At 35.6% G+C, this 23,727-nt stretch overlaps 1 protein-coding gene across 3 annotated transcripts in view; it reads left to right on the top strand.

The window, feature by feature from the left end:
• Positions 1 to 393: 393 nt before the first annotated feature.
• The window catches only part of MACROD2 (mono-ADP ribosylhydrolase 2), a 1,866,240-nt gene continuing 1,842,906 nt past the window's right edge, over positions 394 to 23,727 (top strand). For 2 of the 3 annotated variants that reach the window (XM_032461806.1, XM_032461805.1), the window contains exons 1-2: positions 394 to 715; positions 6,338 to 6,454. In XM_032461806.1, coding sequence (XP_032317697.1) covers positions 670 to 715; positions 6,338 to 6,454 — 163 coding nt within the window. In that variant the 5' untranslated portion in view covers positions 394 to 669. The remainder of the gene's footprint in view (positions 716 to 6,337; positions 6,455 to 23,727) is intronic. The other variant, XM_032461804.1, reaches the window with a different exon arrangement.

The following is a 23,727-nucleotide window of genomic DNA, read 5'->3' as shown; positions in this document are numbered from 1 at the left end:
TGTGGACTTACGTCCTCCCACTTCCACATCTTCCAGGCCCTGAGGAGGCAGCGTTCGCCGGTAGGCTCCGCAGTCACCTGGCGCACCTGGCCCTCGAGGCCACGCCCTCGCGTCCCCCTAGCACAGCTAAGCCGGAGGGAAGGGCCCAGCGCCCCACCTCCTCCCGGGCGGCCGCTCCACGCCCCGCCCCTGTCGCGAGGCCACCTCCAGCCCCCTCGCGGCTTGGCTCCGCCCCCTCCAGCTCCCCAACGTCCTCGGCGTGGGGCCCGAGCCTGCGCCTGCGCGTGCGCCCCGGGGCCGAAGTCCGGGCGCGCGGTGGCTGGAACGCGGAGAGCGGCGGGCGGTGCAGCCAATGGAAGGCGGCGCTGGCTAGCGGCTGGGAGGCGGGGCCTGCGCGGGGGTTAGGTTAGCGCGAGGCGTGACCTAGTTGACAGGCTCTGAGGTGCTGCTGTGGCGGCGGCCGCCGGGCTGAGGCGGGTGGGAGCTGGAGCCGAGCGCGGGCTGAGGGAGGAGGGCGGCGACTGGAGAGCGGCGAGCCGCGTGGGACCCGGAGCCTCTTTCACTTTTCCCTCCCGAGTGCCCCCTCCCACCCCTCCCACTCCACACACACCCTGTTTGCCCGTGAGCCTGGGGAACTTGCAGCTTAAAGCCAGCCACCCCCACGGCAACATGTACCCCAGCAACAAGAAGAAAAAGGTGTGGAGAGAGGAGAAAGGTAACCGGCCAGCCGAATCCTGGGGGTGCGGGAGGTGGGGGTGGGGTGGGGGGCGGGGGTCAGGGCTACGTGGGCCGCGGTGCCCCCCGCCCTGCTCCCGCCACGCGCCCGCCGGGCCGGTGCCGCCTCTCTGGCGGGTCCGTGTGTACACACGCGAGCACGCGCGCACCCGGCGAGCACGCGCCGCCTCCGGGCCCCTGCCGCTCGCGCACGTGTGGGCGCACGCCCCTCTCTGCTGCCCGTCGCGCCGGGTCACCTCCGCTCGCGGCGGCCCCCGAGCTCCGCATAACTTACTCAGGCCGCCCGTCCTGTCCCCAGACCCCGGCTGGGACTTTCGGACTCCGGCCCGGGTGTCCCACGGACACGTGCCCGCCGACAGGCACCCGGGCGGCAGATGCTGCAGCTGCTCCCCGCCCGCTGAGCCTCAGCCGTTCACTCCTCGCCTCTGTCCCCTGTTCCTCTGGCAGGGCGTCCCCACCGTCGGGTGTTTGGGGGCTCGGCCCCTATTTCTGCGCTGCAGTGTGACTTTCCAGACCTAGAACTGTCGGGGAAACCTGAAACGAGCGGGTCTTGTCCGCGAGGCTGAGTGCCTTCACCTAATTCTGAATGGGCTTTCCTTGCATAGAGTTCCTCTGTGTTCCAGCCCCATTGATAGTCCGAAGTTGCTCAGTGAGATTGAGGGACTGATGTCAGTCTCTGAATGAACCCACGCCTGAGTTTTGTGCAGATCAAGGCTAATCCAGATCAGCCAGATTGACAGTGACCCTTACTTCTGTAAGACGCGGAAGTGTCTGACCCAGCCCCTCTTTTCTCCCTCTCCCTCTCTCTTTCTCTGTGGCATCATCGTTAGATAATCTAAGGTAAAACTTGAGTCTTTCTTTTCTTCCCCCACACCTTTCTTTTTACTCTTTAGCGGCTAATTTTACAGAAATGTGGTAAAAAGAACTTGCATTGCTACTGCTGAGGTATACTAAACCTGTGTGTATCAAGAGTGAGGTCGAGTGAAGGAAGTGCAGATCTCCCCTAAGTATCTCATCTTCTTTATAGAAGAAGGATAAAGGCGTAACGAGGTTGAAAGTTGATTTCCTTGGTAATAGCTTTTAAAACCTGTAGATTCTCATCGCAGCTCCGGGGCTTTGTAAACAGGAAGGCCAAACTGGATCGAGGCATGAAAGAAAGAGAACGAATGTGGAAAAAGAATCCTCTACATAGGGCCTACTTCAAACAATGCAGGAGGAAAGGGATGAGGAGGGAATTTTTTTTTTTTCACCTTAACTACTGGGAAGATTTAACATAGCATAACTGAACAACTCAATAAAATGGTCTCGAAATATTGACAGACTAGTTGTATATGCCATTTAATTTTGTTTTAATGATTATGAGTATATATAGAACTTAATTTTGGAGTCACAAAACAAATGCTGTTGAGAATAACAGCCTGATATATAAAGTAGTGTAAAATAACTTTGCTTTGTTTCTGCAGTAGCAATTATCTGAGTTTCAACAAGGATTTACCTTGTAAACATTGGAAAATCTTTTGTGCTCGTTTTTACTGATGGTCTTGAAGTGTTAGCTTTGTATTATTGATAATAATGGGGGCAGAATAGTGGGAGTCATGGAGGTTGTTTTCTATACATGAATAATTGATGAAATTATAATGATTACTTAAGAACTATTTTTCTGTCTTAATAGGTGATGTTCCTAAAGTAACAGTGGTTCCTTCATTAAACATCTACGCTGTTGGGGACTGTGATAAGCAAGCATTTTAGAATCTTTACTGTGTTCTTTTTTTTTTTTTCTTCTTCTTTTGCTTCTATACTAGGGAAAAATATAACCAAATTAATATCTTCTAAACAAGCAAATACACAACTAAAGAAGGCATTTAGCAAAGTAAATTTTTTCTTGTCCTATTTTTGCATGAAGTTTAATGTTAAAAGAAAAAGTTATTGTGACTTGAAGACTTTTTAATGTGTCTTAGTGTCTTAATCAAGATGTCTATTTTTGGAATATTTAATAGTTAAAATATATTGTAAGTCAACTATACTTCAATAAAAATATGTATATATGTTACACCATCAAGAAGGAGCCAGGGATTTCCATTACAGTAGTTAGTATTAAGCTGATGGATTGCATGACATTTTTCTGAATTGCACTGGAGAGGGCGGTATTATATTTTTGTAGCTGTTATTTAAATCTAAGGAAAGGCTTACCCACCTTATTGAAATGTCAAGGCATTCTATAAATATATTTTAACTCAGTAATACTATCTAATAAGTACATCTGCCTGCTTATATGCTTTGTTCACTGCAAAGGTGAAACATACTTTAAGGAAAAGTTTTGTGTAAAGCCAAAGAGACTGTATATTTAACTGTGGCCCTCAGTATGTTTCATTGTTTAAATATATAACTAAGGAATTCTCAAGTCCACATGGATTTAATAAATGTTATTGATCTAATGTTTTGAGCCCTAATTCAAAACCAGTCAATGTGTTTTACCATTTCAAGAAATAAAACTTAAATTATCTCATTTTAAATATTATTATCTAATTATTAATCTTGTTTTTGTTCTAAGTGTCTACACAAACTTTTAAGTAAATGGAATGACAGAGGTCAGGTTGCATTCCCATACTGTACTTCTGACACTTACTAAAACTACAAGTTGGGTCATAGTAACTTAACCTGATCATTGATATTGCAGTATTTCCATGTTAGCGATCTGGGCTTTTTTAGTAGTGCTTTGGTAAAGGCTAGTCATCACTTTTCTTCCTCTGTGTGATTCTTTCAAATTTACTGTTCCCTTTAAGATTCCTATTCCATCAAGACCCCATCTTCTTATTCTACACAGACTACATTGCCATTTAATTCATAGAGAAAATATGTCATAAAGCATTAACAGCCCTGACATCTTCCTCCATAGTCTCATTTGTTTCTTTACATGTCCTTTGTTCTTTCACCTTTCTTCATATCTAAGAGAAAGCACTTTTCCTCTTTTTTACTAATATTAACCCCTTGCTTGTGCTCTTTATCTCATCCGTATTCTTTGAGATCTTGTGCTGTCATTTATTCCCTTTTGGGTGTTTAGTTTCTCAGTGTCTTCAGGTTCCTCCCCTTAATCTATAACAGTGACCCAAAGTAACCTTCCTTCTGAAGGACTTCACATTCGAGTTGCTGTTCCCAGTTTCCCTCTTTTCCTCAGGCCCTCAAAATCTCCTGGATCTCAGTTATACTCTAAGGAAGCTAATGTTCCTAAAGTCATTCAGTAATAACAATGATGATGGTACTAATATAAAAATAGCGTTTGAGTCCAACGTGTGTGCCCTGTACTATTCTAAGTACCTTACTTGGTTTATCTCATTTAATTCTCACAAAAAGCCTCTGAGGTAATATACTGTAAGGTCAAGTGCTTTGAACACAATTTACCTAAGTTTGAACCCTAGTTGTACTGCTTACTAGCTTACTAGAATAAATTACTACCTTAAGTAATTTATTCAACCTCTCTGTTTTAGTTGCCTCATCTATATGTTGGGAATAATACCTACCAACCTATCTCAAAAAGAAGCAGAACCATAAAGGGGTTAAGCCCAAGATCACATAGATTTGCATGATTTGGCATTAGAATCCAGACAGCTCTGTTAACCATTTGGCTTATTAATTTTCATTCTTCTTGACCTTCCTGCAGCAGTGGGCAATATTTACCTCTTCTCCTTATTAAAACTCTTCTCTGGTTTTCACATCACTCTGGACCTTGATTCACCTTGTATTCCCAGTGACATCTAAGTTTTATTTCGTTTCCCCCTTCTCTTTTTGTCTACTGCCTACATGTTGTGGAGGTTTGGTCCTCTGTCTTCACTCTCCCCTATGAACTTCCTGTTGGACTAGAAGTTTAGGTTAATTTCTAAAATATCTAGGCTAGATCTCTCTCCTAAGTTCCAGGTTCTTGAATACCCTAGGCATCTTAAATTCAATAGTGTGACCCTTGAGTATTATAGTATTGTGATTTGAATATATCACATGTAATCATGTGATTAAAATTGCTTCTTTTATTTGGGGTCTCCTAATGTGTCTGAAGAAAAGCCAGTTCTAGGAATGGGAAAATGTTGGTTCCCCATTTTTTACTCATTTTTGCTTACAGTAATACTTTCTGCAGTTTATTTCTGTGAAAGAATTTTTTAAAGTGATTGTTTTATGAGGGTTAGATTACCTAAAACTAGATACTATCCTTAAATCCATTTACCTAAACTACAATACCTTGTAATATTCTGAAAGAGAGTTGGTGAGTGAGCATCTATCGGTCTCTCTACTTTGTGGAGACCTTTGGAAAAGTATATGATACATGACAGCTGACATACAGAATGAGTGAGGATGCCAGTGTCAGATAAATTGAATATTAGTAAATCTAATTTGTCATTTCCTTAGATTAAAAATAAATATATTTTCTTACATTTTTTTCTCTGCGTTCTAGTGGATCATTTTATAAACCTTCTAGGATATACATAATCAAGTTTGAATGTTAGTGGTGTTTGTTCTTTATAGGATAAGATTAGGATTACTCATCATAGCAGTTCCTATACATTTTGGTTTTAACTTATGTTTCCAGCTACTTTTCAATTCTGTGGCCACTTACCCTCCCCGTAACATATGTTTGTTTGCATTGTTCTGTTAGTTGAAATATCCTTATTTCTTACCTCTTCGTGGCAAAATTCTATTTGTCCTTCAGGGACTAGCATTCGTGCCACCTCTTTTGGAGAGGTTTTCCTGAGAAGGTAGTACAGTAGAGTGACTAATGGTATAGGTATAGTGTCTGATGGTATGGTATAGTGTCAAATGGTATAGGCTGTTTTTTGACTAATGGAGATAGTTGACTGGATTTTAGTGGAAAGCTCTCTTACTTTGGACAAACTACTGAACTTTGATGTGCTTCATTTCCCTATCTGCAAAATAGGGATAATAATACTATCAATTTTGCTAAGTGTTGGGAAGATTATTTTAATAAAATTATAGATGTGAATACCTGGCACAGTGAGTTCTTTATAAATTACATAAACAATTGTTAATTCTAAGCATTTAAAAATATTTTCATCTTGTAATCAAGATTTATACTTAAAGTATTATTTGTATCACCTCCAAAGTTATTATTAAATTGAAAGGGTACTTTATTGTTGATGGCATCATAGAATTAAGGAAATATCTTGATGACTCCTTTTCTTATACTCTTAGCATTTGTACATATTTGTTTTAGGATTTTGTATTTTATTTATGTTGTTATTATTTTGTATCTTATCCCTTTCCTCATTTGTCATGTGAACTCCTCAAAGTTAAGGGTCACCTTTGTAGCTGCAGTGAATAAACGTTTTGCCTGGCACATAGTGGGCTGTCATTAGATGTTGATTGAAAGAGTTTACTTCCTTTTTGGACTATCACAAGAATGTCTTCCTCATCAGGCTTTGATCTTTTTTCCCTCTACTAATATGGTATTAGTTTGACACTTTTTCCTGTCAAATATGGAGTCATTAGATTTGCATTTTGTTTTTGGTTAGTTTAACATGGTTAATATTTGAGTTATAAAATTATTCCTGAACTCAAAAGTTATATACAAATGGAGATTCTGCTTTTATTTTGCAAGAACGTTTGCTGAAGATGACCTTAGAGGAGAGACGCAAAGAATACATAAGGGACTATGTTCCACTGAACACCATCCCATCGTGGAAGGAGGAGATGAAGGGCAAGAGCCAAAATGATGGTAAGTCTCTCAGAACATTTTTCAGGTAGATACTGTTCCCATTTATTTATGACTTCGGGAGAATTGTTGGTAGAATTGAATAACTGGCATTTAATAAAGACATGCCATTTTGTTATATGAAATAATTGGTTGTCATTTAATTGTTTTTCATAATGTACTATGTTTTATTGAAACTTAAGAAATTATTTAAACATAAAATTATATTCTGAAATATACCACATTTATATTATGGAACTTTTTTACAGGTACTTTTAAAAAACTATTCTATAGTAGTCCTTGGAGCAAATGATATTAGGAATTTGCTGCTCTGGTGGTATGGCCTTTTGAGTTTGTTTTGGTTAGGTGCATTTATATCAGAATTCTTCAAGTTATTTTAAGGATTGAATAATTGAAGGACAGTGTATTAGGAAGAATAGAGAAAAATCAACATTACACATACTTCTAGAGAAGAGTATATTTGTATGATGTGGTATTATGTCTACATATAAAGTATTTATATAACAGAATTTACTCACTTTCAAAGTCTTCATGGTTTGATGAGAGTCTAGATTAGGGAAAATATATGCATTAAAATATAAGCAAAATTTTAGGTATTAAAAGGGCACATGGAAAAATTCTAAAAAAAACATAGTAGGTTTAATGGATGTTTAATACGCTTTTTAAAAAAAATGCTTATCTATGAATTAACACTCATTGGCAGTAATGGTCTGAATGTGAAATTTAGAAGAAACAGGGTGCTTTTTAGGGTACCTAAATGTTGAGAAAGAAAGGTAATTTTATAAATGGGACTTGGAAGATTCTAATTTCATAGATTGTTGTCTTAGATTGATGGAACTGTATAATTTTCTTTGGACCCTGAGCAAGAAGACTAGCATGGAATTCCTATGGATAAAATCTGTGAGAAATAGCGGCCAAATTAGCCTTTGGTGTCTGTGAAGAGAGCACGTTTACCCGAGTGTTTGGGCTTTAGAGGGAATTTTGTTTTTCTAGGAAGGCAAAGCATGTGGGTTCTTTTAGAGCTTACTCTGCCTGGAAACGTGTGTGACCTTGGGCAAAGAGGGTAGTAGCTTTCCCCCAGGTTCTGTTGGGGGTCACTGGACAAGCTGATTGGGATGTACACATCTGACCTGCTGCCCAGTGTTTTGAGTAAATGCAAGTTGTTTTAATAATGGTGTAATTAAGACATCCTTGAGAGAGAAGGTAGTGCTGTGTAAAGAAAAGAATACAGAGCTAGAGATTGAAAGGACAGAACTGTGGGCCCTGTCCAAACCAGAGACATGTGTCTCTTCATGTCAGGGTCTCAGTTGTTTATTCTTCTGCTTATGAGAAACTGGTATTGAAAACTTCAGTTCCACTTTTTATGGCTAGTAAATCTCTCTTGTACTTCATTCATCAGATTTTTTTCTTGGTCGCTGTTGCAGCTGGTCAGTTTTTTAAGGTTGCAGTACATGATGATGTTCTTTTTTTTTTTTTTTTGTTTAAACAAATTTTGGCTCCTGATACAGAGGTAGATTTCTGTTGCTGCTAGAATAATTGACAAAGCAATAGTGATACCCAGGCTGCGTTGCCCAGTGTTGGGTCTGCTCTCCTCTGCATGTAGGCTTGGCCTTTATATTGATTGCTTCTATATGAATATCCCACACATATGAGTGTACAGTTGAACTGAGTTGTTAGAGAACTCAGTTGGATGTTTTCAGAGATACCACAGACCAAAATATTTCCCCCTAAGCAGAAAAAATAGACTAATACCTCACATTATTATTCCCTAAGGAGATCCTATGTATTTAATCCTGTTTCCCAGTGTGAGCTTTATAAATGGTTTACAACTGCTCTGTGTATTTCAGTTTTTTCATTCATGCTTTTTTGAACGTGAAAGTTCTTCATGAGGCTCTAGGTGGTGTGATCAAAATTGTATTTTTATTAAACAGTGTTTTATTTCCATCTAATGTTACTTGCTTCTCTCTATTGTGACCTGGAAATTGGTGACTGGTCTCTTGTTTTTTTCATGAAATGGAGTGGCTCATTCTACAAGTAATTTCTTTTCAAAATATGTATCTTTCATAGTACTTTCTTCTAGTGTTACCTATCCAGTGCTCAGTTATACTAAAGTATTAGACAAGAGAGTTTTAGTATTTTAATAGTTTGAAAGAACCTTTAAAAATATAAATTAAAAAAAATGATACAGGACAACTATAAATATAGTTATATTTTTATATTTTATTTTGAAATATTTAAGCCACTGCTTATAAATGTATATGTATATAAGTAGGTACTGATATTTATAATAGTTTAATCTTTTAAGTATGCAAGAAGCCTATAACTCTGTCATATAGTTTCTGATTTGTAGGAAAGGAACAGTACTTACTGGGCTAGCACAATATACCAATTTTAAATTTAGTAGTTTGTCATTATTATCTCTGTTTCTATGGGAGACCATTTTGGCCTTGCTATCCATGATTACATGGAAAATTCACAAGCTACTATTTAAGAAACGTTTCTTTGCTCACTTTTCTTTTACTTTCACTAAAATATATTGTAATAGAAAGTTAAGAAAAGGGGGCAGTGGCCAAATATGTTTGTCACAATTTTGATTTTAAGCTGTCTTAACAAAAAGAAACCAAAAATTGCCAAACAATGTAAACTCAGTGTTTGTGCAGAAAGAAAGTAGCAAGTAGATAATATTTTTACTTTGACATATCTTTTGTAATATTGGAAAGCTAGGGGTCATCAGAGGAAAGAATGGGAGATGATTACAAAAAAAAAAAACCCATTTGGTTATTGTTCATGTTCATATTTGTCAAATACTATTAGTAAATCTCTGGAATTATATGCTTCTAATTATTTCTTCTTTGTTAGCAATTATATAATAATTCTATTTCATTTGTCAGTTACTCTGTTGCAGGGAACTTTAAAATGCTTGTCTCTTCTATTATACTGTGTCTCTAGCACCTGGAATAGTGCCTCTGTGTAGGTGGGCTCAATCACTATGTTACATAAGAATGCCTCAGAGGTTAACAGTCTACAAAGGACAATTCTTTTTCTTTATTTTTTTTCAAATTTAAAAATGAGCATTTAAAAACATATATAAAAATAGAGTAGTGTAATGAAGCTTTATGTGTCCCCCATCCAGTTTCAACAGTTAATGATGGTCAGTTTTATTCCATGTATACCAGTGATCCCTGCACCCTTTCTCTCAGACTGTTTTGAAGCAATTTCTGTACATCATATCAACTTTATCTGTAGACATACGTATGTGTGCCTATGCATGCATCTCTAAAAAGGAGGGACACATTTTTGGTGCTTTAGTATAATCACAGTACTGTCACCACACCTGAAAACTAAGATTTCTTTAGCATAATTAGATATGCAATTAATATTCACATTTTTCTCATTGTCTGATAATTTTGCTTTCTTGTGCAGTTGGTCTGCCTAAGTCAAGATCTAAAGAAAGTTCACATATTGCATTTAATTTATGTATTTGTCTCTTTTAACCTATAGTTTCTTGTCTTTCCATCCTTTTATCACCTTGTAATTTATTTGTTGATAAAGTAGGTTATTTGTCTTATAGAAGTTTTTACATTTTGGATTTTGCTGAGTGTATCTTTGTGGTGTCATTTAACATGTTCCTCTGTCCCCTGTGTTTCTTATGAGCTGGTTGTTAAATCCAGAGGCTTGATCAGACTGGGGTTTAATTTTTTTTGGAAGAATACTTTATAGATTATTGTACTTTCTTTTGCATGATGTCTGGTTATCACTCTCTGTGGTGATAAGACTGATCACGAGGGTCAAGTGTTGTCAGCCTAATCCATTCTTTGTAAAGTTCCCTGTCACCATTTTAACCTAGTAAATTTAGCAGCCATTGATGATTATTGCTTAGATTCATTATTTTACTAGAGGTTGCAAAATAGTATTGTCCTAATTTTTCATTCTTTCTTCATTTATTGGACTTCTATAAAGAACTTTTTCTTATCAGCTTTTTTTTTATGCAGTACAGTTTATACAGAAAAGGCAGAATAAATGCTAGATTTCTTTTTATTTACCAGTTTTCAGTTGAGTTGGTTTCCTGAAATCCTCCAAAGATAACCAAAGATTCTTTCTTCTTAAGTTTTACTGTCATTTGGAACCTCTTCCCCCCTCTTCCTCCCCCTGCATATGTTAAATGGGATTTAAAGTATAGTGCTCATACAAATGCATACAGTTACTAAACTGTAGTCCTAGGATATAGAAGACAGGCAAAGATAGATATAGATATATAAATGGATGGATGGGTATGATAGAAGGATGGCATTGCTTTTTTATAGGGACAGAAGTTCAGTTCTCAGGTTTAATTGGTATGTGTTCTGTTCCCTTTTGGTACTTTCCATGCTGAGGTTCTAGTAGAATAGCACGCAGAGAAGCACGACTCTGCCATGCTTCTGCTAATTTTTTCTTACTGGTTGGTATCATGGAAAATAGCTGCAGCTGTAAGTTTAGATTGAGTCATTACTTCTCATGTTTATATGGAACAGTCAAGGTTGGAAAATATAATAAATACTGAAGATGAATTAGGAGGAAACTGTAAAACTCAGATATGACAAAATATTTTAAAAAGGGTCATTTTAGAAAGAAATTTCATATTTCATATCTTATATATAGTGTTTTAATATGATATATAGGTCATTTGAAAATGCTTAACTAGAAAATGTCTGAACCATGAGGTCTAAATCTGAATCGCCATTTTTTTGAAGTTTATTAGCAATATTTTGAGATCTGTGAATTGACTAGAGATAGGCATATGTGTAATCCTTGTTTTTTTGTATTAATAATTTTTGCATGGTTAGCTGAGAAGTTCTGTCTTATTTGCTCTTATTTTTATTAAAACTAATTTTTACTCTTAAATAATTTTCATAAGAGGTGATAGCTGACCAAAGAAATAAAAGTTAAATCCAGACTCCTGAGTCTGCCTATCACGTTGAGATCTTCAGTGTGGGTTTTGAATTTTGTTATGTTTTACCTATGTCCCAAGTTGACTATTGATAGCTAGAAATCATCAAAGAAAGAGTATCTTAATCATATTTCAATCCCAGTGCATAGTCCAGTATTTTATCCTTAGTAAATTTTCAGTAATGATTTTTTGAATGTCAGTGTGTTTATTAATCACCAGGGATGAGGAAATAAGAATATAATTATTGTTGCTGAATATTCTATGGAGAGGGGTAAGGGACCATATGATAAAAGGAATTAAAAAATTATAATAACTATGATGAAGTGGCTCTGCTCCAGATTTTTAAACTATATTACCTGTATTTTATTAAATATTTGATATTAGTTGGAAGACAGGCCACAATTTAAAATGACTGAACTGTTAGGAAAATGGTGTTTAGAACAGAATGGAGTTCAAAAGGGATACAAAAATTGGAAAGGAATTTTTCCTATTTTAATCTTTTGATATTGATCCCTTTTTATATTATTTTCAGTTTGAGCACTATACTTTAAAAGTAAAATAATCTGAAGAAGCAGAAGAAAGCTCAGAGCAAAACAACTTAGCTTATTAGATACAAATCATTTATTTTGAGTGGATGTTAATTTTTTCTCCACTTATATGATCTTAAAATGAATTTAATTAAGAAAAGAAATCTATTTTTGCCTCAAGTAAACTAGACCTTTCTGTCTTATTCTTTCAACAATTATTTGTGAAGTTTTCATTACCTGCAAAGTTCCACAAGTAGAACTTATATTAGAAACAGACATTTTTCACTTTAGAAGTGAAAAATAGACTAGAAAAGACTAAAAATCCTAAAATGAGCTGAACTCTTATGATCTGGCCTCTCTCCTTTTCAGTCTCTAATGTCACTCCCTTTCTTGGTCTCTGCTTGTAGACCTTTTCTTTCTGGAATGTACTGTGCTCCTTCCCACTACTGGGTCTTCATCTTTTTTTTTTTTTTTTCCCTCTCTTTCCACATCTCTCACCTTCTTAATTTTTCCCAGATTTCATTTCTCAGCTTGAAAACCTTCTATTCTCTCTGAACTCTTCCCTGAACCCTTACTCTGGAACAGATTCCTGTATTAAATACATTTCATGCAGCTGTGATACTGTTCATAGAGCATTTATATCTGTTTTCATATACTCAGTCATAGAATTATCTGATCAGGATCTGTCTCCTTAGGAGACTAATTACTGTGAAAATAGGGACCATGTTGTCTTAACTCCCTTTTATATCTCTGGCTTCTGGCATAATGCCTGATGCACTGTAGATATTCAGTAAGGATTTGTTGTGTGAATTGAATAAATGATAAACTATATATCTGTTGATATTTCATGCATTATTTCCTTTCTTCCCACCTTTTCATCACTGTATTATGAAGATTCATTGGGGAATGATGGGCTTAGAAATTAATCCAGATAATTTTTAATGTAGGTAATAAATACTTTGCACCTCTGTAATGTAAGGTTGATTTTTATCATTTTAAAAGTTAGATAGCCTAATGATAAATTACAGTAAAATCTCACTGAACTGCTGCATTGATATTTAACTAGTTGAGACGAGGATGAGAATTCATGTGTTGTGTGTGTTCATCAGTGTCATACATTATATATTATTATTTATAGTACTTAGTAACTAAATGTCATGATTTCAATTTCTGTGAGCTTAAATGTAAACAAAGCTTAAGTTAAATGTGTATAAATGTAGAAAATTAAGCTCATTATATAATAACATTTTAAAGTGTAGAAAAACTTAAGGTATTGCCATTCTAAATGCATTTACTTTGGTATTATTGATTCTTGACACATAAAACAACTGTAAAAAATTATCTTATTACTATAGTCCTTTAAGCCATTTACTGAATTAGTTGTTTTGCTTAAGAAAGGAATTTGCTACAGATAATGAATTTGGTTCCCCATGGAAGAATTAGGCTAAATAAGAGAATTTTGAGAATGACAAGCATTCATGCTAATCTATGAAAATAGAAAAAATTTTTGTGTAATAATATTTTGTGTGGAGGTGTGAGCATTGGTTTAGTCACACATTTGTGAAGTAAGGTTAACTTCTAAAATGGAGATAAAATTTAAAATTATGTAGTGATTCATAAGTCACTACATAGTTTTGTTTTTCCTCTGCCTTTATCTCACTCTTAGTCCTTTTAACTACTTTCCAACATTATTTTAACAACATATAAATAAGTTTTATTATACATTGCAGAGTGTACCACTAAGTGCTATGTAAATTATCCTTGTATTTAAACTTCTTTTTAAAATAGTATAGAAAAAAATCAAATATCTTTTTTTTGATATATATAAAAATGACATGGTGTTGAGACAAGATGAAAAGTTCTTTCTGTGTATTTCTTAAGTCTGTAACTTCACCACAGAGTCTGTTAGTTTTATTTTTAATACATTGAATGAATTATACCAGTAAATACAGATTTTACTTAAATACATTTTGGTCGGTGCAGACAGATACTTTGAAATTGGTTACAGACAGGTGGTAACCAAAGCCAACCTTTTCCTTTCTCCCTTCCTCCCCACCCTGATTGTCTTCTATACAAAGAGTCTTCATAAAGTCTTTTGCCTTTTTGAAATATTTAGTTATTAAATTTTCATATAAGTATTCAAAACAAGGATTTGAATATAATTTACTGTTTTATCGAAGCCTTTGATTTAGAACCAAATTGAGGATTGCTGATGAAACAAGTAACTATAGATAATAAATACGTGCACATGCCTTGCCATATGCATGCCAGGGCAGAAGATATGTGTACCTTTGGAGGTTTGGAAATACTAAGATTTAGTTTGGTGTACCTCCAGGGCAAGCCATGGATTTCAGATTGTTAATTGTTCCCTAGAGATTGGACTAGTACATATTCAGTTTTTTAAGTGTCCAGACTACCCCAACATAGAGGTAATTCTCCCATTACACTTAGATTTGAGATTGTGTCTGCCATATGAAAGTAACAGAGTTAGAGTTTTACCAAATTTTATACTTCGTTTGTATTAGTGATTCTGTTGGGGTAAAAACTTTCAGGTTTTTTTTGTTGTTGCGGTTTTTTCTTTTCTTTTCTTTTTTTTTTTTTTTGTCGTATAAATTGAGGCTTAATGTTACATACCCATCAGATAAGTAATAATGGGAATGATTTCTATTATTTTAATGTATATATATCTTCCATGTTAACTCTGGGAATGCAAAAGTTTTGAGATTAAACATGTCTGGCATCAAACCCCATTTCTGCTCTTGTATACACTAGCCAAGGAATCTGGGACCTCCCTAAACTTGTCTCCTCATATGCTAGTTATCACATTGCAGCTGTATTTCGTCTTCCTAAGGTTGTGATGAGAATTAATTGAGAGAGGACATCAGTGGACCGACATAACTCCAAAGCCCTCTCTTCTTATTATAGAATGCACCTTCCTCTTGCATGAAACTTCTTGTTCTTATTCATCATCTGCACATACCTATGTTCATAGCCAATGTGTAAAAGAAAGTAGGTTTTTTACTATGCCTATAACTAACTACACATATAGTTCTGTTTGAACTTGGACTGTCTGCTTTAGAAGGTAGGAACTGTGACTGCTTATTGGAATTTTTTTATGGGGTCTAGTGGAGGTTTTTGTGTATGAATCCATTTAGTAGTTTGTGATAAGTATGCTAAGCAGAGTTACAACTGATCAAGGAGAAATTTTTTTAAAGATAGTTGGTTATTTGGAAATATCAGGAACTGCTTTGTTTCCTCTATCAGTGCTTGTATGTTGTTTTTAAGATTTTGAAATTTGACTGTTAGAGAAGATGACATTTAAAACTGAAATTACTTTGAGTTAAAGGCTAATATTTTAAAATTTCTAAATATTTTGTTGTTAATTAGCACTTAGAGTAAATAACAAGCTAGTAAAATTTCTGGACTTCAGTATATGTGAATGTCATTGAAAAGGAAAAAATTTCTGTTTAAAACAAAAATTGACTGAACAACTTACACATACTAAGGGAATGGCATAATTCATACCTCAGAGAAGATGACTTTTTGTTGAGGAAAGTATCTTGAACCTTTGTGGATAAGAGAAGTCTAGAAAGAAAAGACAAAAGCAGAGAGGAATTTTGAGTTTTTTTGGAGAGCTTGAGAGAAAGGTGTGAAAGATGTAGGAACAAAAGGAAAAGGAGATGTGAGGAGAAATGGTGGAGAGCAAGGTGCTCCAGCAACGTGGCAGAAAGGCAGTCCTTGTGTAGGATGGAATCTATCTGTCCTTAAAGGATATAGATAGGAAGGGGGCTGGAGATACTTATCTTACCTGATTATTAAAGTAACACATGTACCTGGATGGAGGTACCCAGGTGCCTGACATCTTTGTTGTTTTAATGATGGTGCAAATTACATGATTTATAAGAATATTGAATTTAACCATACTTATGAGTGCCTTTGACAAATACAAAAAGTACTCTATGCTCTATAGTCTCTGAATTCTTCCTCTTGTTCAGATGGCACATGGCTGGTCAGGGATAATAATGCGTACCTGGCAGTTCACTAGACATATTTTATCTCAGCTGAGTAACTGGTTCAAATTCATGTAACTTGACTTGGTTCTTAAGCATATTTAAAATCTGTTTAACCTTTAAGTGTACAGTTCAGTGGTTTTACGTACATTTATAATCATCCTAAGTACCCATTTCCGAGACTTTTTCATCTTCCCAAATAGAAGCTCTGTACCCATTAAATAGTAACTACCAATTCTCCTCTCTCACCCAGCTTCTGGTAATCTCTATTGTATTTTCTGTCTTCATAAATTTGCCTGTTACAGACTTCATATGAGTAAAGTTATACAGTATTTGTCCCTTGTGTTTGGCTTATTTCACTTAGCATAATGCTTTCATAATGCTACCCATATTGTAACATGTATCAGAATTTCATTCTTTTTTAAGGTTGGAGAATATTCCACTGTATGTGTATATACCACCTTTTATTTGTTCATCTATTGATAAGACATTAGGGTTTCCACCTTTTGGCTATTGTGAATAATGTTGCTGTAAACATTGGTGTACCAGTATCTGTTTGAATATCTGTTTTCAGTTTGTTTGGGTATTTAACTAGGAGCAGAATTGCTGGATCATATGATAATTCTATGTTTCACTTTTTGAGGAACCACAAAACTGTTTTCCACAGCAGCTGTATCATTTTATATTGCCATCGGTAATGCACAGGGGTTCCTCTACATTCTTAACAATGCAAGAATTGCATTTTTTTGTTATTATGTTTTTGAAAAAATGATAATAAAATATAAAGAATAATTTCTCTCAGCAATGTTTAGTAGTTTTCATTGTACAAATCTTTCACCTTATTGGTTAGGTGTATTACTAAATATTCTATTCTTTTTAATGCTATTGTAAATGGAATTTTCTTAATTTCCTTATCAATTATGCCTTCATTGCTGGTATATAGAAATGCAGCTGAACTTTGTTCATTTTGTATCCTGTAACTTTGCTGAATTCAAGGAAATAATATTTTGGGTTTTCTACATATATGATTATGTCATCTATGAACAGATGTAATTTTACTTCTTCCTTTCCAATACAAAGTTGTATATTCCTTTTAAGCAGCTGCTGAATTAAGTTTGTATTTTGCTGAAGACTTTTGCAAAGTTACTCACAAGGGATATTGGCCTGTAGTTTTTTTTCTGGCTTGGGATTGGGTAATCCTGGTTATCTAGAATGAGTTAGGAAGCATCCTGCCCTCTTCAGTTATTTTGGAAGAGTTTGAGAAGGATTAGTGTTAATTCTTCTTTAAGTGTTTGGTAGAATTCACCAGTAATGCCATCTAGTCCTGGGCTTTTTTGTTAGAAGGATTTTAATTCAATCTCCTTATTAGTTATAGGTCTATTCAGATTTTCTGTTTCTTTCTGAGTTAATCTTGGTAGATATTTCTAAGTGTGTTTCTAGGTATTTATCCATTTCTAGGTTATCCATTTTTTTTAGTGTATAATTGCTCATAGTATCCCCTCATAGTCCTTTTTATGTATGTAAAATTGGTAGTCATGTCCCTGCTTTTGTTTCTGATTTTAGAAATTTTAGTCTTTTCTCTTTTTTTCTTAGTACAGCTTAAGGTTTGTCAACTTTATCTTTTCAAAAACCCAACCCTTAGTTTTATTGCTCTTTTTAATTGTTTTTCTAGTCTGTATTTTATTTATCTCCACTAGACATTATTTTTTCCTTTCTTCTGATAGCTTCTTTTTCTTTTTTAAGTTTCTTAATGTGTAAAACTAGATTATTGGTTTGAGATCTCTTTTAATGTATATGTTTGCAGCTATAAATTTCCCTCGATACTATTTTTGCAGTATGCTGTAAACTTTGATATGTTTTGTTTTCATTAGTCTCAGTGTATTTTCTGATTTTTATTTTTTCATATGGCTTCAAGTTCTGTCTAGCATGCTTTTTTTCCAACTCAAGAGATTCCCATTAGTTTTCCATAGGTCTAGTGGTTATGAACTCCTCCAGCCTTTATCTGAAATTGTGTGTATTTCTTCATCATTTTGGAAGGACAGATTTGCTGCCTTTTTTTTTTTTTAAGGCAAATCTTTTTTTTTACTGAGTTATAGTCATTTTACAATGTTGTGTCAAATTCCAGTGTAGAGCACAATTTTTCAGTTATATGTGAACATACATTCATTCATTGTCACATTTTCTTTCGCTGTGAGCCACCACAAGATCCTGTATATATTTCCCTGTGCTACACAGTACAATCTTGTTTATCTAGTCTACATTTTGAAATCCCAGTGTGTCCCTTCCCACCCCCAATACCCCTAGCAACCACAAGTTTATATTCTATGTCTGTGAGTCTGATTCTGTTTTGTATTTATTTATTTATTTATTTTTTAGCGTCCACATATGAGTGATCTCATATGGTATTTTTCTTTCTCTTTCTGGCTTACTTCACTTAGCATGACATTCTCCAGTAACATCCATGTTGCTGTAAATGGCGTTATGTTGTCGGTTTTTATGGATGAATAGTATTCCATTGTGTAAATATACCATATCTTCTATATCCAGTCACCTGTTGATGGACATTTAGGCTGTTCCCATGTTTTGGCTATTGTAAATAGTGCTTCTGTGAACATTGAGGTGCAGGTGTCATTTTGAAGTAGGGTTCCTTCTGGATATATGCCCAGGAGTGGGATTCCTGGGTCATATGGTAAGTCTATTCCTAGTCTTTTGAGGAATCTCCATACTGTTTTCCACAGTGGCTGCACCAACCTGCCTTTGCATCAGCAGCATAGGAGGGTTCCTTTTTCTCCACAGCCTCTCCAGCATTTGTCATTTGTGGACTTTTCAATGATGGCCATTCTGACTGGTGTGAGGTGATACCTCACTGTAGTTTTGATTTGCATTTCTCAGATACTTAGTGATATTGAGCATTTTTTCATGTGCCTATTGATCATTTGTTTTCTTCCTTGGAGAATTGCTTGTTTAGGTCTTCTGCCCATTTTTGGATTGGGTTGTTTGTTTTTTTCTTATTAAGTCGTATGAGCTGCTTATGTATTCTGGAGATCAAGCCTTTGTCGGTTTCATTTGCAAAAATTTTCTTCCATTCTGTAGGTTGTCTTTTTGTTTTACTTATGGTTTCCTTTGCTGTGCAGAAGCTTGTAAGTTTCATTAGGTCCCATTTGTTTATGCTAGCTTTTATTTCTATTGCTTGGGTAGACTGTTCTAGGAGAACATTTTTGAGATGTATGTCAGATAATGTTTTGCCTATATTTTCTTCAAGGACGTTTATTGTATCTTGTCTTATGTTTAAGTCTTTGATCCATTTTGAGTTTATTTTTGTGTATGGTGTAAGGGAGTGTTCTAGCTTCATCGATTTATATGCTGCTGTCCAGTTTTCCCAACACCATTTGCTGAAGAGACTGTCTTTACTCCATTGTATATTCTTGCCTCTTTTGTCAAAGATGAGTTGACCAAAAGTTTGTGGGTTCATTTCTGGTCTCTCTATTCTGTTCCATTGGTCCATATGTCTGTTTTTGTACCAATAGCATGCTGTCTTGATGACTGTAGCTCTATAATATTGTCTGAAGTCTGGGAGAGTTATTCCTCCAGCCTCTGTCTTTTTCTTCAGTGATGCTTTGGCAATTCTATGTCTTTTGTGGTTCCACATAAATTTTATTATGATTTGTTGTAGTTCTGTGAAATATGTCCTGGGTAATTTGAGAGGAGTTGCATTAAATGTGTAGATTGCCTTGTGCAGTGTGACCATTTTAACAATACTGATTCTTCCAATCCAGGAGCATGGGATATCTTTCCATTTTTTAAAGTCTTCTTTAATTTCCTTCATCAATGGTTTATAGTTTTCCATGTATAAGTCTTTCACCTCCTTGGTTAGATTTATTGTGAGGTATTTTATTACTTTGGGTGTTATTTTAAAGGTGATTGTTCCTTTACTTTCTTTTTCTGTTGATTCATCATTAGTGTAAAGAAATGCAACTGAGTTTTGAACGTTAATCTTGTAACCTGCTACCTTGCTGAATTCTTTGATTATTGGTAGTAGTTTTTGTGTGGACCTTTTAGGGTTTTCTATATATAGTAACATGTCGTTGGCATATAGTGACACTTTTACCTCTTCTTTTCCAATCTGGATCCCTTTTATTTCTCTCTCTTGCCTGATTGCTGTGGCTAGGACTTCCAAGATGATGTTGAATAGGAGTGGTGATAGTGGGCATCTTTGTCTTGTCCCAGATTTTAGTGGAAAGCTTTTGAGTTTTTCACCATTGAGTACTATGCTGGCTGTAGGTTTGTCATATATAGTTTTTATGATGTTGAGATATGTTCCCTCTGTACCCACTTTGGTGAGAATTTTTATCATAAATGGGTGTTGAATTTTATCAAATGCTTTTTCTGCATCTATTGAGATGATCATGTGGTTTTTGTCCTTTCTCTTGTTGATGTGATGTATTACATTGATTGATTTGAGTATGTTGAACCATCCTTGTGTCCCTGGGATGAACCCCACTTGGTCATGATGTATAATCTTTTTTATGTGTTGTTGGATTCTATTTGCTAGTATTTTGGTGAGGATTTTTGCAACTATGTGATATTGGTCTGTAATTCTCTTTTTTGGTAGTATCTTTGCTTGGTTTTGGTATCAGGGTGATGGTGGCTTCATAGAATGAGTTTGGGAGTATTCCCTCTTTATCAATCTTCTGGAAGAGTTTGAGAAGGACTGGTATGAGTTCTTCTTTGTATGTTTGGTAGAATTCCCCAGTGAAGCCGTCTGGTCCTGGACTTTTTTTTGTTGGGAGGTTTTTTATTGCTAATTCAATTTCATTTCTGGTTTGTTTAAGTGGTCAGTTTCTTCTTGATTCAGTCTTGATGGACTGTATGTTTCCAGAAACTTGTCCATCTCCTCTAGGTTATCCATTTTGGTTCCATATAGTTTTTCATGATATTCTCGTATATTCTGTATTTTTATGTTATTTGTTGTAATTTCTCCATTTTCCTTTCTTATTTTGCTTACTTGTGCTCTCTCTTTTTTCTTCTTTATGAGTTTGACCAGAGGTTTGTCGATTTTATTTACTCCTTCAAAAAACCATCCTTTGGTTTGATTGATTTTTTCTATACTTTTTAAAATCTCTATTTTATTTATTTCCTTCCTGATCTTTATTATTTCCTTCCTTCTGCTGACTTTTGGGTGTTTTTGCTCTTCTTTTTCTAGTTGTTTTAGCTGGTGGGTTAGATTGTTTATTAGAGATTGTTCTTCTTTTGAGGAAGGCCTGTATTACTATAAACTTCCCTCTTAGCACTGCCTTTGCTGCATCCGTTAAGTTTTCTGTGGTTATGCTTTCATTTTCATTTGTCTCAAGGTATTTTCTAATTTCAACTTTGATTTCATCATTGACACATTGTTTTTTTAATAGCATGTTGTTTAATCTCCATGCTTTTCTTTCTTTCTCCTTTGTTTCTCTGTAGTTGATTTCTAGTTTCATGGCATTGTGGTCAGTAAAGGTGCTTGAGATAATTTCTGTCTTCTTAAAATTGTTGAGGCTTCTTTTGTGCCCAAGTACATGATCAATCCTAGAATATGTTCCATGTGCACTTGAAAAGAATGTATATCCTATTTGTGGGGTGTGTAATACTCTGAAAATATCCACCAAATCTAATTTTTGTATTGTACTATTTAATTTCTCTGCTACCTTATTTATTTTCTGTCTGGAAGATCTGTGTAGTGATGTTAATGCAGTGTTAAAATATCCAACAATGATTGTATTCCCAAGAATATCCCCCTTTATCTCTGTTAGTAGTTGTTTTATGTACTTAGGTGCTCCTATATTGGGTGCATATATATTAATGATTGCAAAATCCTCATCTTGTATTACTCCTTTAATCATTATAAAATGTCCTTCTCTATCTTTCTTTATGGCCCTTGTTTTAAAGTCTGTTTTGTCTGATATCAGTACTGCTACACCTGCTTTTTTGGTTTTCCATTTGCATGGAATATCCTTTCCCATCCTTTCACTCTCAATCTATATGTCCTTCTCCCTAAAGTGAAACTCTTGTATGTAGCATATTGAAAGTTCTTGCTTTATTATCCAGTCTACCACTCTATGTCTTTTGACTGGAGCATTTAGTCCATTAACGTTTGCAGTAGTTAATGATAGATGTGTGTTTACTGCCATTTTGAACTTATTTTTGCAGTTGATTTGGTATTTCCTCTTTGTTCCTTTCTTCTTCCTTTTGTGGTTTGGTAATTTTCCTATGTATTGTCTTGGATTTTATTTAGTTTTTGTGACTCCCTTGTAAGTTTTTGGCTTGTGGTTACCCTTTTTTGTAAGTCTATTAGCTCATTACTTTAAGTTTTTATGAAGCTGATAGTAACATAATCTCAAACCCATCCTACCAAGAACAAAAAATTTAAAAAAGAAAGAAAAAAAATTTTCTTGCTTCCCTCTGCCACTCTTAATGACTTAGATGTCTTCTTTTACAATTTTGTGTTTATTCTATTTGTAATTCATGGCAGTTCTCTCCTTTCCAGTTATGAGTTTCTCATTTTTGTAGTATCCTGCTTCTTTTCTCTTTTAAGTAGACCTGTCAATGTTTCTTTTAGCATGGGTTTAGTGTTACTAAACTCTTTTAGTTTTTGTTTGTCTGTGAAGTTCTTTATCTTTCCTTCTATTCTAAAGATAGTGTTGCTGGATAGAGCATCCTAGGCTGCATCTTTTTTTTTCATTCGGGACTTTGAATATATCTTGCCACTCACTTCTGGCCTGTAGTGTTTGTGTAGAGAAATCAGCTGATAGCCTTATGGAGGTTCCCTTGTAACTGATTCTTTGTTTTTCTCTTGCTGCCTTTAGGATCATTTCTTTATCCTTGACTCTGGCCATCTTGATTAGGATATGTCTTGGTGTGGGTCTGTTTGGATTCTTCCTATTTGGGACCCTCTGAGCCTCCTATAGTTGGATATCTGATTCCTTCTTTAGGTTTGGGAAGTTTTCAGTCATGATTTCTTCAAATACCTTTTCAATCCCCTTTGTTCTTTCTTCCCCTTCTGGAACCCCAATTATGAGTAGATTGGCATGCTTTATATTATCGCATAGGTCCCTTATATTGTTTTCATTGTTTTTTATTTGTTTTTTTTTTTTTTTTTTCTCAGCTGTTCTGATTGGGTGCTTTCTGTTGTTCTGTCTTCTAGGTCACTTATTCGTTCCTCTGCATTATCTTGCCTGCTTTGCACAGCGTTTAGATCAGTTCTCATTTCAGCCAATGAGTTCACCAATTCGACTTGGCTCTTTATAGCTTCAATTTTGTTTTTGACATATTTTATATCTCTAAACACTAGTCTCTTTTAGTTCCTTCAGTACTTTGATCACTCCTTTTTTGAAATCTTGATCTAGTAGGCCATCAATGTCTATTTCATTGATTGTGCTTTCAGGGGATTTCTCTTGATCTTTTAATTGGGGGTGGTTCCTCTGCTTCTTCTTATTGCTCATATCTCTCTGGCATTGTGGCTTAAGGAGTATCAGTTATCTATTGTGGTCCTTATCTATCTAAAGCGTATGCAGGAGTAAAACTTAAAAAAAAAAAAGAGAGAGAATTTTAAAAGAATGGAGGAAAAAAAGGTTTGAAAAAAGTGTGTAATCAATAATATAAGAGCAAGTTGAAGCAGAATAGCAGTTGAGTTGAGACATGTTTTAAAAACCTTAAAAGAAGGAGAAAAGATCAGAAAACAATATTTGAGACCTGTGTATAATCAATAACAGGAGATCAAAACCAAGAGAATTAAAAATGAAATGAGGTGGATTTTTAAAAATAATAATATTTTAAAAG

The sequence above is a fragment of the Camelus ferus genome, chromosome 19 (genome assembly GCF_009834535.1).
Source record: "Camelus ferus isolate YT-003-E chromosome 19, BCGSAC_Cfer_1.0, whole genome shotgun sequence".
Taxonomy (NCBI): Eukaryota; Metazoa; Chordata; class Mammalia; order Artiodactyla; family Camelidae; genus Camelus; species Camelus ferus.
This window is presented reverse-complemented; position numbering and strand designations above follow the sequence as displayed.